This window comes from Mastomys coucha, unplaced genomic scaffold, assembly GCF_008632895.1.
Source record: "Mastomys coucha isolate ucsf_1 unplaced genomic scaffold, UCSF_Mcou_1 pScaffold12, whole genome shotgun sequence".
Lineage (NCBI taxonomy): Eukaryota > Metazoa > Chordata > Mammalia > Rodentia > Muridae > Mastomys > Mastomys coucha.
Genome location: NW_022196894.1, coordinates 5,218,182 through 5,230,768, shown reverse-complemented (window position 1 = coordinate 5,230,768; position 12,587 = coordinate 5,218,182). Strand labels below are relative to the sequence as shown.

The 12,587-nt window shown below is 46.0% G+C and overlaps 1 protein-coding gene across 1 annotated transcript in view; it reads right to left on the bottom strand.

Moving 5' to 3' along the window:
- The window catches only part of CUNH16orf72 (chromosome unknown C16orf72 homolog), a 28,220-nt gene extending 18,558 nt beyond the window's left edge, over nucleotides 1-9,662 (bottom strand). Inside the window, exons 1-2 of the mRNA XM_031362261.1 lie at nucleotides 8,987-9,662; nucleotides 8,264-8,344 (exon numbers count right to left, since the gene is read on the bottom strand). Of these exons, the coding sequence (XP_031218121.1) occupies nucleotides 8,264-8,344; nucleotides 8,987-9,212 (307 nt within the window). The 5' untranslated portion in view covers nucleotides 9,213-9,662. The remainder of the gene's footprint in view (nucleotides 1-8,263; nucleotides 8,345-8,986) is intronic.
- Between the last annotated feature and the right edge of the window lie 2,925 nt (nucleotides 9,663-12,587).

Sequence of the window (12,587 nt, the reverse complement as noted above, 5' to 3'; positions counted from 1 at the left end):
TAGGAATAATAGTTAAAATCAGCACCAACTAGTTTAAAATGCAAACTTCTAGACTCAATCCCCAGTGCTCATTCCCAAAAGCAAGATGACCAGAGTACAGCTCTATGTTACAAGCTGGACTCCGCAACAAGACCTTCCCCTTAGTAGTTGCTAAGTCTTTATTCAAGCATCAAAAAACACAGACGCCTCACCTCAGAATTGTACAGAGTATCTTCTCAGTTCCCAGCACCCACACAGTGGCTCACAACCCTCACCCAGACAGAAACAAGAGTTCAAGGCGATCCTGGTCTACAGAGCAATCTCCAGGACAGTCAGGACTACACAGAGAGACCCTTGTTTTTAAAACCCCAAAATTCAAACCATTATAACTTTGAAAGTCTAACTTCAGAGATATAAAAAGCCAAGAGTAAGAGCGTTTCTTCAGTGTCACTTCTAGAATCTAAGTCAACACATGTTTTATTTCCTCATTATTATATTATTATATTATATTATTATATATAAGTTCATATATTTATATGAACTCCATCTTCAAAGGAAACTATTCATGAAGTACTTTCCAACTCTTACAGGAAAGACAGGATCAGTCATCCTAGAAAGTAGATAAGCTCAGGTGACCCTGGAGAAGCCCTACTGAGAGTTTCAGTGATTCTCACAGAGCTGAGCAGTCTGTAAAGGAAATCAATCAATCAATAGTTAACACTACCATCTGGGAACAAAGGGAAGTGTAAAATCAAAGCAATCAGGTTTTTAGAAACTCACCCTACCTAAAGGAATGCTTTCCTTCCAAGCTCCAAATTGGAGAAGTTTGTGCTAAAGAGAATGGGGAAAATTTTTTTAATAACAGTTCATTTATTTATTTATTTTTGGTTTTTCGATTCAGGGTTTCTCTGTGTAGCCCTGGTTGTCCTGGAACTCACTCTGTAAACCAGGCTGGCCTCAAACTCAGAAATTCACCTACCTCTGCCTCCCAAGTGCTGGAATTAAAGGCGCATGCCACCACTGCCCGGCCGAGAATGAGGAAATTTTATCTTACAAGAATGACTTAGGACTGGCAAGATGGCTCAGCGGGTAAGAGCACCGACTGCTCTTCCGAAGGTCCTGAGTTCGGATCCCAGCAACCACATGGTGGCTCACAACCACCCGTAATGAGATCGGACGCCCTCTTCTGGTGTGTCTGAAGACAGCTGCAGTAAATTACTGCCAGAGCGAGGAGAGGGGGGCAGAGGTCCTGAGATCAACAGCAGCCACACACATGATGGCTCATCATACACATAAAATAAATAAAAAATAAATCTTTTAAAAAAAATAAATAAAATAAAGTTCTGAGTTAAAGCCAAAATTAAACCTTTTTCCAATTATTTTAGGACACAACTTCCCTGTAGTCTGTCCCTAAGTACTACTTTTTTTTTATATCCTATGTATTTTCCTAATCTTCACCCAGAACAATGGATGGGAACCAGGAGAGAATAGCCTCCCTGGCCTCTTGTCCTTCCTTCTTAAAAGTACTACAAGTTTTTGTTTGGATAACTAGCCATGTGTTAATCGAAGTTCCCTCCACACTAGCTGTAGGAACAGAACATGTAACTTGGTCCTACATAACTAACTTTCATAATCCCACACCTAGCAATGGTACTAATTCTCAGTAATAAAGCCATTCAATTCTATACAAGAATTCTGTTGAAAGCTAGCTGGGCTTTCAGAGCAGCACTAACTGAACATAAATTGTACATATGGACATAAGCCATACACACAAGGAGGGAAATGCAAAGCATGCCACCAAATCAAGTTAATCCTATATACAAAATGCAACTTAGAGGGGAGCCAACCAGTACAGACTAATAAAGCTGACTTTGTGTGTGTGAGCACATGTTGTGGGATCAAACAACCTACAGGAGTCAGTTCTTCCCTCTCAGGAATCCTAAGGATCAAACTTAAGGCCCTCAGACTTGGGAACAAGGACCTTTACCAACTGGGTCATCTCACTGGCCTGAAAAACGCTTGTACCCTATAAAATTTGCCAACACAATAAAATAGGCATGGTAGCAAATGCAAGTAATCCTAGCACTTGGGAAGCTGAGGCAGAACTGCAGGAAGTTCAAGGTCAGTCTGGGCTGCAGGAGTTCCAAGAAAGCCTTCAAAACTTGGTACTGTTTGAGTAAGAAATCACAATCTTTACCATCTATCTCAAGGCAGAACACTTTCTTCAACAATTGTTCTAGGCACTCCCAAATTGTACCAGATTTCTCATTTTGTTCACCTTAATAGGTTAAGTCCAAACAGACCACACTGAACTGAACTATTAGAAATTGGATATAAGCTGAGTAATGATGGCAGGGTTTTATACTTGTGCATCCCAGAAGAGCCAGGACCACACAGAGAATATGTTTTACAAAACAAAGGCAAAGAAAAAAAGCAGATGTGATGACACTGTACACCTGTCCATTCTATTTCATTTTGCTTGTTCAAAAAGGAACGTACACTGCCCAAAGCTTAAAGACAAGAAAATACAATTATCTCCTTTCACAGTAAGCACTTCCCACTGTACAAAATAACTGAAGCAGTTAGAAATTAAGATGACCTGTGAAATCCAAGGCTCCAATCATCTCTAGAACCACACCCCCAACAAAAACTAGATCTGAGCCAGGCGATGGTGGCACGCGCCTTTAATCCCAGCACTTGGGAGGCAGAGGCAGGTGGATTTCTGAGTTCGAGGCCAGCCTGGTCTACAGAGTGAGTTCCAGGACAGCCAGGGCTATACAGAGAAACCCTGTCTTGAGAACGGAAAAAAAAAAAAGCTTTCCATAGCTTTCCAAATCTATACCAAACAAAAACATGGTCAGGCCTATCACAGCAAAACTCCACTCCTGGTAACTTCTGTTTTAGGGTTTTACTAGAATGAGCAGACACCATGACCAAAGCTACTTAATAAGGACAACATTTAGCTAAGGCTGGCCTACAGGTTCAGAGTCCATTATCATCAAGGTTGGAGCATGGCAGCACTCAGGCAGGCATGGTACAGGAGGATCTGAGATTCTATATCGTCATCTGGAGACTGCTAGGAAAATACTGACTTCCAGGCAGCCACGGCCACAGTGATGCTCCTACTCCAACAAGACTACACTTCCTAATAGTGCCACTTCCTTGGCCAAGCATACTCGTTCAGCAAAGAGTAAACGGAATTTGATAACACAAATCTCTAGTCCCAGATAGAAGCTGGATGATCAGAAATTCAAGGTCATCTACAGCTAAGAGGAGACCAAACTAGGCTTGAAACATTGCTAGGTGTGTATGTTTGGAGGAGATGGAGAACTAGCTCTATGAGGTTTCTAAAGGCTACATACAAAACAGCCTAGATCACCAGCTCCCACCCCAGCCTAGCCTTGTCCTGAATGACATCTACCAATCTACTCTTAAAAGATAAGACATCCCAGACAGATGGCTCAATGTTAAGAGCACTGACTGCTCTCACAGAGGACCTGAGTTCAATTCCCAGTAACTACATGGTGGCTCACAACCATCTGTAATGGAATCCAACGCCCTCTTCTGGTGTGTTTGAAAACAGCAGCAGTGTATTCATCTTTAAAAAAAAAAAAAGGGGGGGCTCTCTCTCTCTCCCCCTCCTCTCTTTCCGCGGTACTGCCCTCTCTCTCCCTCTCAATTAAACTTCTTACACAAGGAAAAAAAAAAAAAAGATAAGTATCCCAAAGCAAAAAACAGGTATACAAAGACAGACATGGCAGCATGCCTATAACCCTAATACTTAAGAGGCTGAGGGTAGGATCTCTGTATTTTAAAGACCAGCAAGAACACTGTCTCAAAAGAAAAGCAGGTTAGCAATGTTATTTCCCAAATACCCACCAAACCTACCCAGAGTCAAGCAAACCTTTTCATACTCCTTTTGGTAAAGATATAAAGTTTATATTATGCCAAGGAACCAGCAATATTTAAGGGGTGCGTTCTCTTTAGAATGAGCAAATAAATAAACAGCCTCTACAATTTTCTTGCAAGTCACCCTGCTTCCGGGAAAAAAAAAAAAGCCAAAAACAAAAACAAAGCAGCAGCCAGTTTGACAGATCTGGCATAGAAAGGTCCAGGTTCTATAGTCATCAAGCCATATCCCCCAGCCCTCTTTTATTTTTTTAAAGATTTATTTATTTTATGTATATGAGTATACACTGTAGCTCTAGAGATAGTTGTGAGTCTTCATCTGGTTGTTGGAAATTGACTTTAGGACCTCTGCTCGCGCCAGTAGACCCCCACTCACTCAGGCCGGCCCTGCTCCCTTAGGCACAAAGATTTATTATTATAAATAAGTACACTGTAGCTGTCTTCAGACACACCAGAAGAGGGCATCTCATTACAGATGGTTGTGAGCCACCATGTGGTTGCTGGGATTTGAACTCAGGACCTTCGGAAGAGCAGTTGGTGCTCTTACCCACCAAGCCATCTCGCCAGCCCTCTTTTTGAGATAAGGTCCCACTGTGTAACCCAGGCTGACATGGAACTTGCCACTGTCCTTCCTCAGAATCCTAAGTAACTAAGATTTACAAGCCTGTATGTATCACCGGGGCATACCCAAGCACTCTACTTTACTGAATTTTGTCCTTCAAGAAGCCAAAAGCAACTTGGCTTTCTCTTCCAAATCCTTCTGAGACTAAACAAGTACATGATTAATTTTTCAAAAGCTTACTGGCAATTAAAAGATTCCCACCTTACCCCCCCAAAAGTTCCCTAAGAGTCAGTGAATGAGTTCAGTGGGTAAATGTCCTTGCCACCAAGCCAGATGACTCAAGTTTAATGAATGTTTAAGAAAACTAACTCCTGCCTTTAATCCCAGCACTTGGGAGGCAGAGGCAGGAGGATTTCTAAGTTGGAGGCCAGACTGGTCTACAGAGTGAGTTCCAGGAGAGCCAGTGCTACACAGAGAAACCCAGTCTCCAAAAAAACAAACATACAAACAAACAAAAAAAACAAAAACAAAACAAACAAAAGGAACACATACTAAATAAGTAAATATAAGTTTAAAAATGTTTTTTCCTTCACCTTTCTTCCACCATCATGCACCATAGCCCTGACTCAACTACTAGCTTTATGTTTTCAGAAGACTTCCAGAATGAAATGATTCCTGTCCCCTCCCCCCAAAAAAATCCAAAATCATCCTATTCCTCAATGGAGTCTGATGAAATCAGGTACAACTCCATGAGAAAGCGTTGGAGGAGAGCAAAGCTGGGTCTGTAAGGAGCCACACAATGGCAAGACCTAAGGTTTGCTGAGTCATGGTCATTGATCAATCCTACTAAATGGAGGTCAACATTTTTAACGTGGAAGACTTGGTCATGTTTAACTAGGAGGTGGAATTTGTCTAGTAAGAAAATAGAGAACCTCTAAAATATATACACTTTTTTAAAAAAGTGGATTCAGGCCAGCCATAGTAGTGATCTGTAAGTCCAACACCCAGGAAACATAAAAACTTTTAATTCAAGGCCATCTTGGGCTATATAAGGAGACACTCTTTTAAAAGCAAGCAAACAAGCAAATAAGCATGTCCCCAAGGACTCCTTTTTTAAGCTTTCTACCTCAATTCTGACCTTCCTGTGCTCACTTAAATCACCATGTGGCCGAGCAGTGGTGGCGCAAGCTTTTAATCCCAGCACTTAGGAGGCAGAAGCAGGCGGATTTCAGAGTTCATGGCCAGCCGGGTCTACAAAGCGAATTCCACGACAGCCAGGGCTATATAGAGAAACCCTGTCTCGAGAATAAAAAAAATTACCATGAAACATCAGTCTTTACAGGCTGCGAATGAGTCATTTTTAGTTTATCAAGTGCTTGATTACATAAAATACATGAGAGTATTGCCCACTTGAGGATCCCTCCAAAGTTTTTCTGTGCATAACGAATATTTAAATTTTAAATGGTTAAATTTTCAACAGAACTGTGAACAATCTGACTTAAATGTCCCTTTAATGTTGAATTAACTTGTGATACTAAACTTTACTAGTTCTATTTAAATTAGCCAAATATTCTTAAAGCTGTATGTATGTTCTATAATGGCCACAGTCTGAAAAGGTGGGAGGATATGAAAGTAAAATATCATATCCATCCTCCTTACAACAAAAATAAGTTGTTGCTAAACTACCCAGTTACATACAAAATGTATCCACTCCTACGTTTTATTTAACAGGATATTTAGTAGAATACACAATGACAACCCAGGAACTGCATGTCCTATTCAAACAAAAGCAATGCTCCTATGTTTTCTAAACAAAGAACTTAGAAAATCATTTTAATCTTATTCTGTTTTGAAACAGGATCTCACTACATACCCTAGGCTGGCCTTGAAATAAGTGCTCCTCCTCCCTCAATCTCCCAAAAATGTCTGGGATTACAGACATCTGCCACTTCATCTAGCAATAGCATTTTCTTTTTTTCTTTTTTTTGGTTTTTCAAGACAGGGTTTCTCTATGTAGCCCTGGCTGTCCTGGAACTCACTATGTAGACCAGGCTGGCCTCAAACTCAGAAATCCACCTGCCTCTGCCTCCCAAGTGCTGGGATTAAAGGCGCGTGCCACCACTGCCCGGCAACAGTAGCATTTTCAAATAAAGTAATCAAAGAATTATTTCAGAATCTAACCATCTTTTTTTGTTCTTTGGTTCTTCCCCACCCCCATCCCCCACAGGGTTTCTCTGTATATCCCTGGGTGTCCTGGGACTCATTCTGTAGACCAGGCTGGCCTCAAACTCAGAAATCCACCTGCCTCTGCCTCTGCCTCCCAAGTGCCTGTGTTTGGTTTTTTCAAGACAAGTGTTTCTCTGTGTAGGCCCAGCTGTCCTGGAAATCACTCTGTAGAGCAAGCCTTGAACACAGAGGCCTTTTCCTCCTGGGTGCTAGGATAAAAGGCATATACTACTACCACCAGCCTCAACCCATGTCTTTAAGGAATTAGCACTAAAAGAAAACTGCCAGCTTTAATCTTAGAGGAATCTGTCCTATCAGTATGCACCAACACCAAAACCATAGGACATTCATATCATTAAGTATATTATATGGCTTAGGTTAGGGATCCAGCATCCAGAAAAATGTTCAAAATTTGTTTTCTTCCCTTTCAAACAAAAACTACAGAAGCACCAGGCAGTGGTGGCGCACGTCTTTAATCCCAGCACTTGGGAGGCAGAGGCAGGCGGATTTCTGAGTTCGAGGCCAGCCTGGTCTACAGAGTGAGTTCCAGGGCAGCCAGGACTACACAGAGAAACCCTGTCTCGAAAAACCAAAAAAAAAAAAAAAAAAAAAAAAAAAAAAAAAAAAAAAAAAAAAAAAAAAACAAACCAAAAGAATCTGACACTCAAGAACCTTTCAACCTAAATTGTTATTCCCTGAACTGCACAAAATTCCACTACCATTGCTGGTTCGTTTGTTTTTACTGTTTGAAAGCTTTTCATTTAGCAGCATGCATAGTAACAATCAAATTCCAAATTATTTTATTACAAGAAAAATCCCAAAGCTGTATTAATGCACAAAAATCAAACCCATTATTACCAACAGTACAATGGCAAGCAAGACCTTATACCTTCACACCTTCAGTCATCAGATCAATGAATTCAAAAAAAGCACCACCAAAAACAGAGCCATCCATTCAAAACTCTCATAGCAGACGCCAACAATTTACAGCCAATTACAAAGTAGTTTTGAAAGAAAATATCTGATGAACTTACTAGAGACAGGCCAACATTCACAATTCCAATCCAATCAACAAGAGTTCAAAGAACTACAATGTTTTCACACTACCATGCTCCATGTGGCCAGATTCAAGAATCTGCAGAGGGTGGATAACCCCACCTCGGTGGTACACAAAATAAAAAATAAAAAAAAAAAAATAAATCACTTCTCCCTTGGAATCCTTTTCCAAACAAGGCTCAATCTTTCACTGCAGAGCTTCTTAATCTCAGCACTTTGCAGACCGGCTTAAATCCTTGCTAAAGGGTAAGAGCTAGGGGACCAGTAGTCCCCGCTCAAGACTGATAACCAAGTGTCCCCCAGTCACTGTCATTTGTACCCAAGAGAGGGATAGGAGAAGTGTCAAAAAATCGCCTCTGGATATCTAGCTAGAACTCCACAGATATATTCTCAAGTTGCAAGGCATTCAAGGTTAGCAGAAGCTGAACTTGAGAGGCGAACACACACTCAGGACATCGGCTGTCAACCGGAACATGGCCTGCCCTTCCTCCCTTCCCCCCTACCCTGGCAAGACAGCAAGGTTATCTTTACCTTTATAGAGGTTGGTGACAGCGGTGGCTGCGTTTTGGAAGGGGACCCAGAGAGAAAGTCCTGGCTGCTGACACACTCGGTCTGGAAACAAAAAGGAGGGGGAACAAAAAAAAAATAAGGGGAAAAACACACACACACACAAGGACATAGAGAAAGAAGAGAATGTTATTTAGGCGTCACTCACTCCGGAACGGCCATATTAGGTTTCGCCATTTTGTTGAGGATTTGGGGATCCCAAAGGGAGCGTGAGACCAGAGTTACTGGGTCGAGGAAGGGGAACCTGACAACAACGCAGCCCGAGCAGCGAACGCCGCCTGGCAGGCTCAGGGAGGCGCCCCTAGTAGTCTCCGCCCCGAGGCCGGCTCGGGGCACAATAGGGCCGCCCCACCGCCTCCTTCGCCATTTTGTGACAGGGACTCCTCCCCTACCCCCACGACCCGGCCGGGGACACCCGGACCGGTATGTGGGGACCCTCGGGAGGTACTCCTAATCGGGGGTCTCCCCATCCTTCATCGTAGTTCCCCCCTCCCAGGGGCAGCTCCTCCGTCGGCGTCCTGCGGGTCAGGTGGCAAGGGGTCCGCGGCGCCGCGCGGTCCCCTCCCAGCCGTCCGGCCATCCCCGCAGGGTGCGAGGAGCGGCCAGGTCCCGGGAACCGAGCAGGGAAGCGGGCGGAAGAGCAGCTCCGCAGGCCGGGGCGGCGCCAAGATGGCGGCGCGGCCTCACCTTTGTAGAGCTGAGCCACGGCCGTGGCCGAGTTCTGGAAGAGATGCCACAGCTTCTGCTGCTTGTGCTCCGGCTGCGCGGCGGCGGCCGCCTCCTCCTGCAGCTCGGGAGACAACTGCTCGTCCTGCTCCGCCTCGGCCAGGCACTGCCGCTCCCACTTGGAGAACCAGTGCTCGGGCCCGTGCTCCTGGATCTCCGCCTCGCCCTCCTCCTTCCGCTCCTCCATCCTCCGCGGCCTCCCGCGGCCTGGCCGCCGCCGCCGCGTCCTCCTCAAGCGGGGTCTCCGCGGGAACGTCGTCGTCGACTAGCCCAGGGACGAGGGGCCCGGCGGCCGGCCCAGGCCTCTGTGCAAGCCCGCAGAGCCGGCACCCACCCCGCACAGCCCGAGACCTCTGCCCGCCGACCCCGCTCAGAGGCGTCGCACCCTGCCCTGGCCTCGCCCACACCCCTTTACCGCCCGCCCACGGCCCCGCAGGCTCGGTCCGAACGCCGCCGCTCTCCGACCGGAGTTCCCTGCCCGGCCTGCGCCGCCGAGCCCACCCCGAAGACTGAGGAACGTCGTCTACGGCGGCGGCGTCGACGCCTCTGCGGCGGCCGGGCCCCGCCCTCCCCCGCCCACATGCTGACTGGAAAGCGCCGCCCACTTGGCCAGCGGCGCTCCCCGGGAGGAGGCGGTTGGGGCGCGCCCACCGTCGGCTCTCCCCATTGGCCCGCCGCAACGGGTTCCGCGTGCTGGCCCCTGAACGCCGCATTCTGATTGGCTTACCCGCCTGTCGACCTGATGTCATCAATGGGCGGGAGGGGGTTGGGGGAAGGAGTAAATGTCAGGGAACGTGAAGCCTGTAGAGCTGGGAGGAGTTGACAGTGTTTGCGTGCGACCAACCAAAGCAGAAAAAGAAATATAGGCACACGGGAGCCAAGGGACTGCGCTTGCGCGGTGCTTGCTTCGCTCCCGCACCCCGGCTTAGGGGTCACGTGACGCCGCCGGGTGACCGCACCCCGCGGGGGCCTCTCCTGGGCTTGCAAGTGCATGGTCACGCAGTGTTTCTGCGCTGACTCCTCGAGCTCATGAGAACTGCCGTCTACATCTGTTTGCAACGCCCTTTCTATATTTTCTATGCCAGACTTCCCAACCTTAGTGGGCAAGTAAAGCGTTGTGAGTCCGAAAGAAATTTCTCCCGATGTGTGAGCGTCCCGGGGACGCCCACCGAGGTTTCCCGGAGAAGAGGACCGGCTGACGCTGGACACCAGGGCCGCCTGGCGGGCGGTGCGCCCTGCGGTAGTAGCCGCCGGGCACCCGTCCTCTGCACGCTCCTGGGACACGTGCGACCGCCGCGTCCCACCCCCGCCCCGCCCCCCATGTGCAATTGCTGGCACCCGGGAGCCTGCGCTGCTCACTCCGAGTGATCAGTGCCAGGAAGGATGTCTGGGAGCCTGGGAACAAGGGGGCAGCACGGTGACAGGACTTCTCAGCCACTGAGCTGACACCTTGTGTTTGCCATCTGCACTGGATGGAAGTCCGGCAGCATCTGATTCTGCCTGCTCTCTCTGGCTTCTCCGGACTTCACCCTGACCTGTCTGCTTCCTTGAGAGCCTAATCTCTAGTCTGTCTGAAAGTTCATATTCCATTTTACTTGGACAGGCTTAAAGCCAGGTGTGGTGGTACTCTTTGTTTTGTTTTGTTTCTTGAAACAGCCTTCTCTTTTGTAGTTTCGGGGCTTGATATGTATACCAGGATTGCCTTGAAATCATAGAGATCCTCTTGCCCCTACCTTCTGGGCGCTGGGATTAAAGGCCTTTGCCCACCACACCTTGTGAAGAGTTTTCGGTTTTTTTTTATATATAATTTATTTTCATTTTGCTCATTTTTATTTTTATATCATACTAGATAATATATAATAACATTGCATTATTAATGTTATATTTTTCTCTTGTTACCGGGCAGTGGTGGCACATGCCTTTAATCCCAGCACTTGGGAGGCCGAGGCAGGTGGATTTCTGAGTTCAAGGCCAGCCTGGTCTACAAAGTGAATTCCAGGACAGCCAGGACTACACAGGGAAACCCTGTCTCAAAAAAATGTTTTCTCTTGTTTTTTATAATTTATTTGTTTTATAAATAATTTACATTTTAATATATGATTCAAAAAACCTTTACTTTATGTGCATTGGTGTTTTGCCTGCATATGTATACGTGCAGGGTGCCAGAAGCCCTGGAACTGAAGTTATACAGAGATGTGAGTTGCCATGTAGATGCTGGAAATTGAACCTGGGTCCTCTGGAAAGGCAGCATGTGCTCTTAAGCTCTGAGTCATCCTCCTAGTCCCTTTTTTTGGTTTTTGGTTTTTTTTTTAATCTAAAGTTATCCCCAAGGATGCCTAAGCAGCATTATCTATCACAAATCAACACCTGGACCCTTCAAGTGCCCCAAGCCAGCTTGTAAGAAGCAATCTGGGGGGGCGGGGGGGGAGGCTGAAGGGAGCACTGGCTGCCCTTCCAGAGGTCCTGAGTTCAATTTCCAGCAACCACACAGTGGCTCACAACTATCTGTAATGGGATCCAATGCCCTCTTCTGGTGTGTCTAAAGACAGCTACAGGGTACTCATATACATAAAATAAATAAATCTTTTTTTTTAAAGAGTCTTATAGGAAACATGATATTTGGGGGGGGGGAGCAGTCTGTGCTTCAGTCAAGCATGGTGGAACACACCTGCAGCCAATCCCAGCACAGGAGAATCATCAGGAAGTGAGTTCTGTGTAAACCAGGACTTCATAGGCAGACCTAATCTCAAAAACAAACAAACAACAGTAACAACAACAAAAATCCTGCACAATCAAGGCTAACCTGGTCTACAGAGTGAGTTCCAGGACAGCCAGGGCTACACAGAGAAACCCTGTCTTGAAAAACCAAAAAAAAAAAATCCTGTACAAAAGCCAGAGGGCATAAAATCAAATATGAGAAGGAGACAAAAAGTCCCGGCCTGGGATTAGAGGACAGTCAAGAGGAAGGAGTTTCTCTGCCTTGGGGTTGAGGCATAGATAAGTTCCTACTGGATAGGGCAAGATAGAATAAAAATGTAAGCCATTCTTTCTGCCTATCTCGGCTATGTCCTCCTGATCCTGTTCCCTGTTCCCAAGAAATAACATGTAACCTTTGAGAACTGAGTCAAATGAACTTGTCCTCTGTGTGTGTCTCTGTGTCCTAGAGGTAGATGTCTTCCTTCAAGGAGAAAAGGGGGGTAAGAAGGGCTGGTCCACACCTAGAATGCCATTGGAAAGCCAACACTAGGAGCTTGAGATTTGAGGATAACTGAATTTCAGGCCAGCCCTATGCTACTGATCACAGGCAAACCTAGGAGTGAGTCCCTGATTCCGCTGAATCTAGGCTAAAAGTGTTTCCATGAAAGCCTGCTTATCTGAGTTCAATCCCCTGAACCCATAGAGGGGTAGAAGGAGAGATCAACTCCACAAAGTTACCCTCTGACCTCCGCACACACCATGGCATGCATACATCATACACACATGCGCACAATAATAGTAAATGAAATATATTGAAAAGAAAAAAGGGTGAGTGTTTTGGTTTGGTTTGACTTGGCCCTTGAAA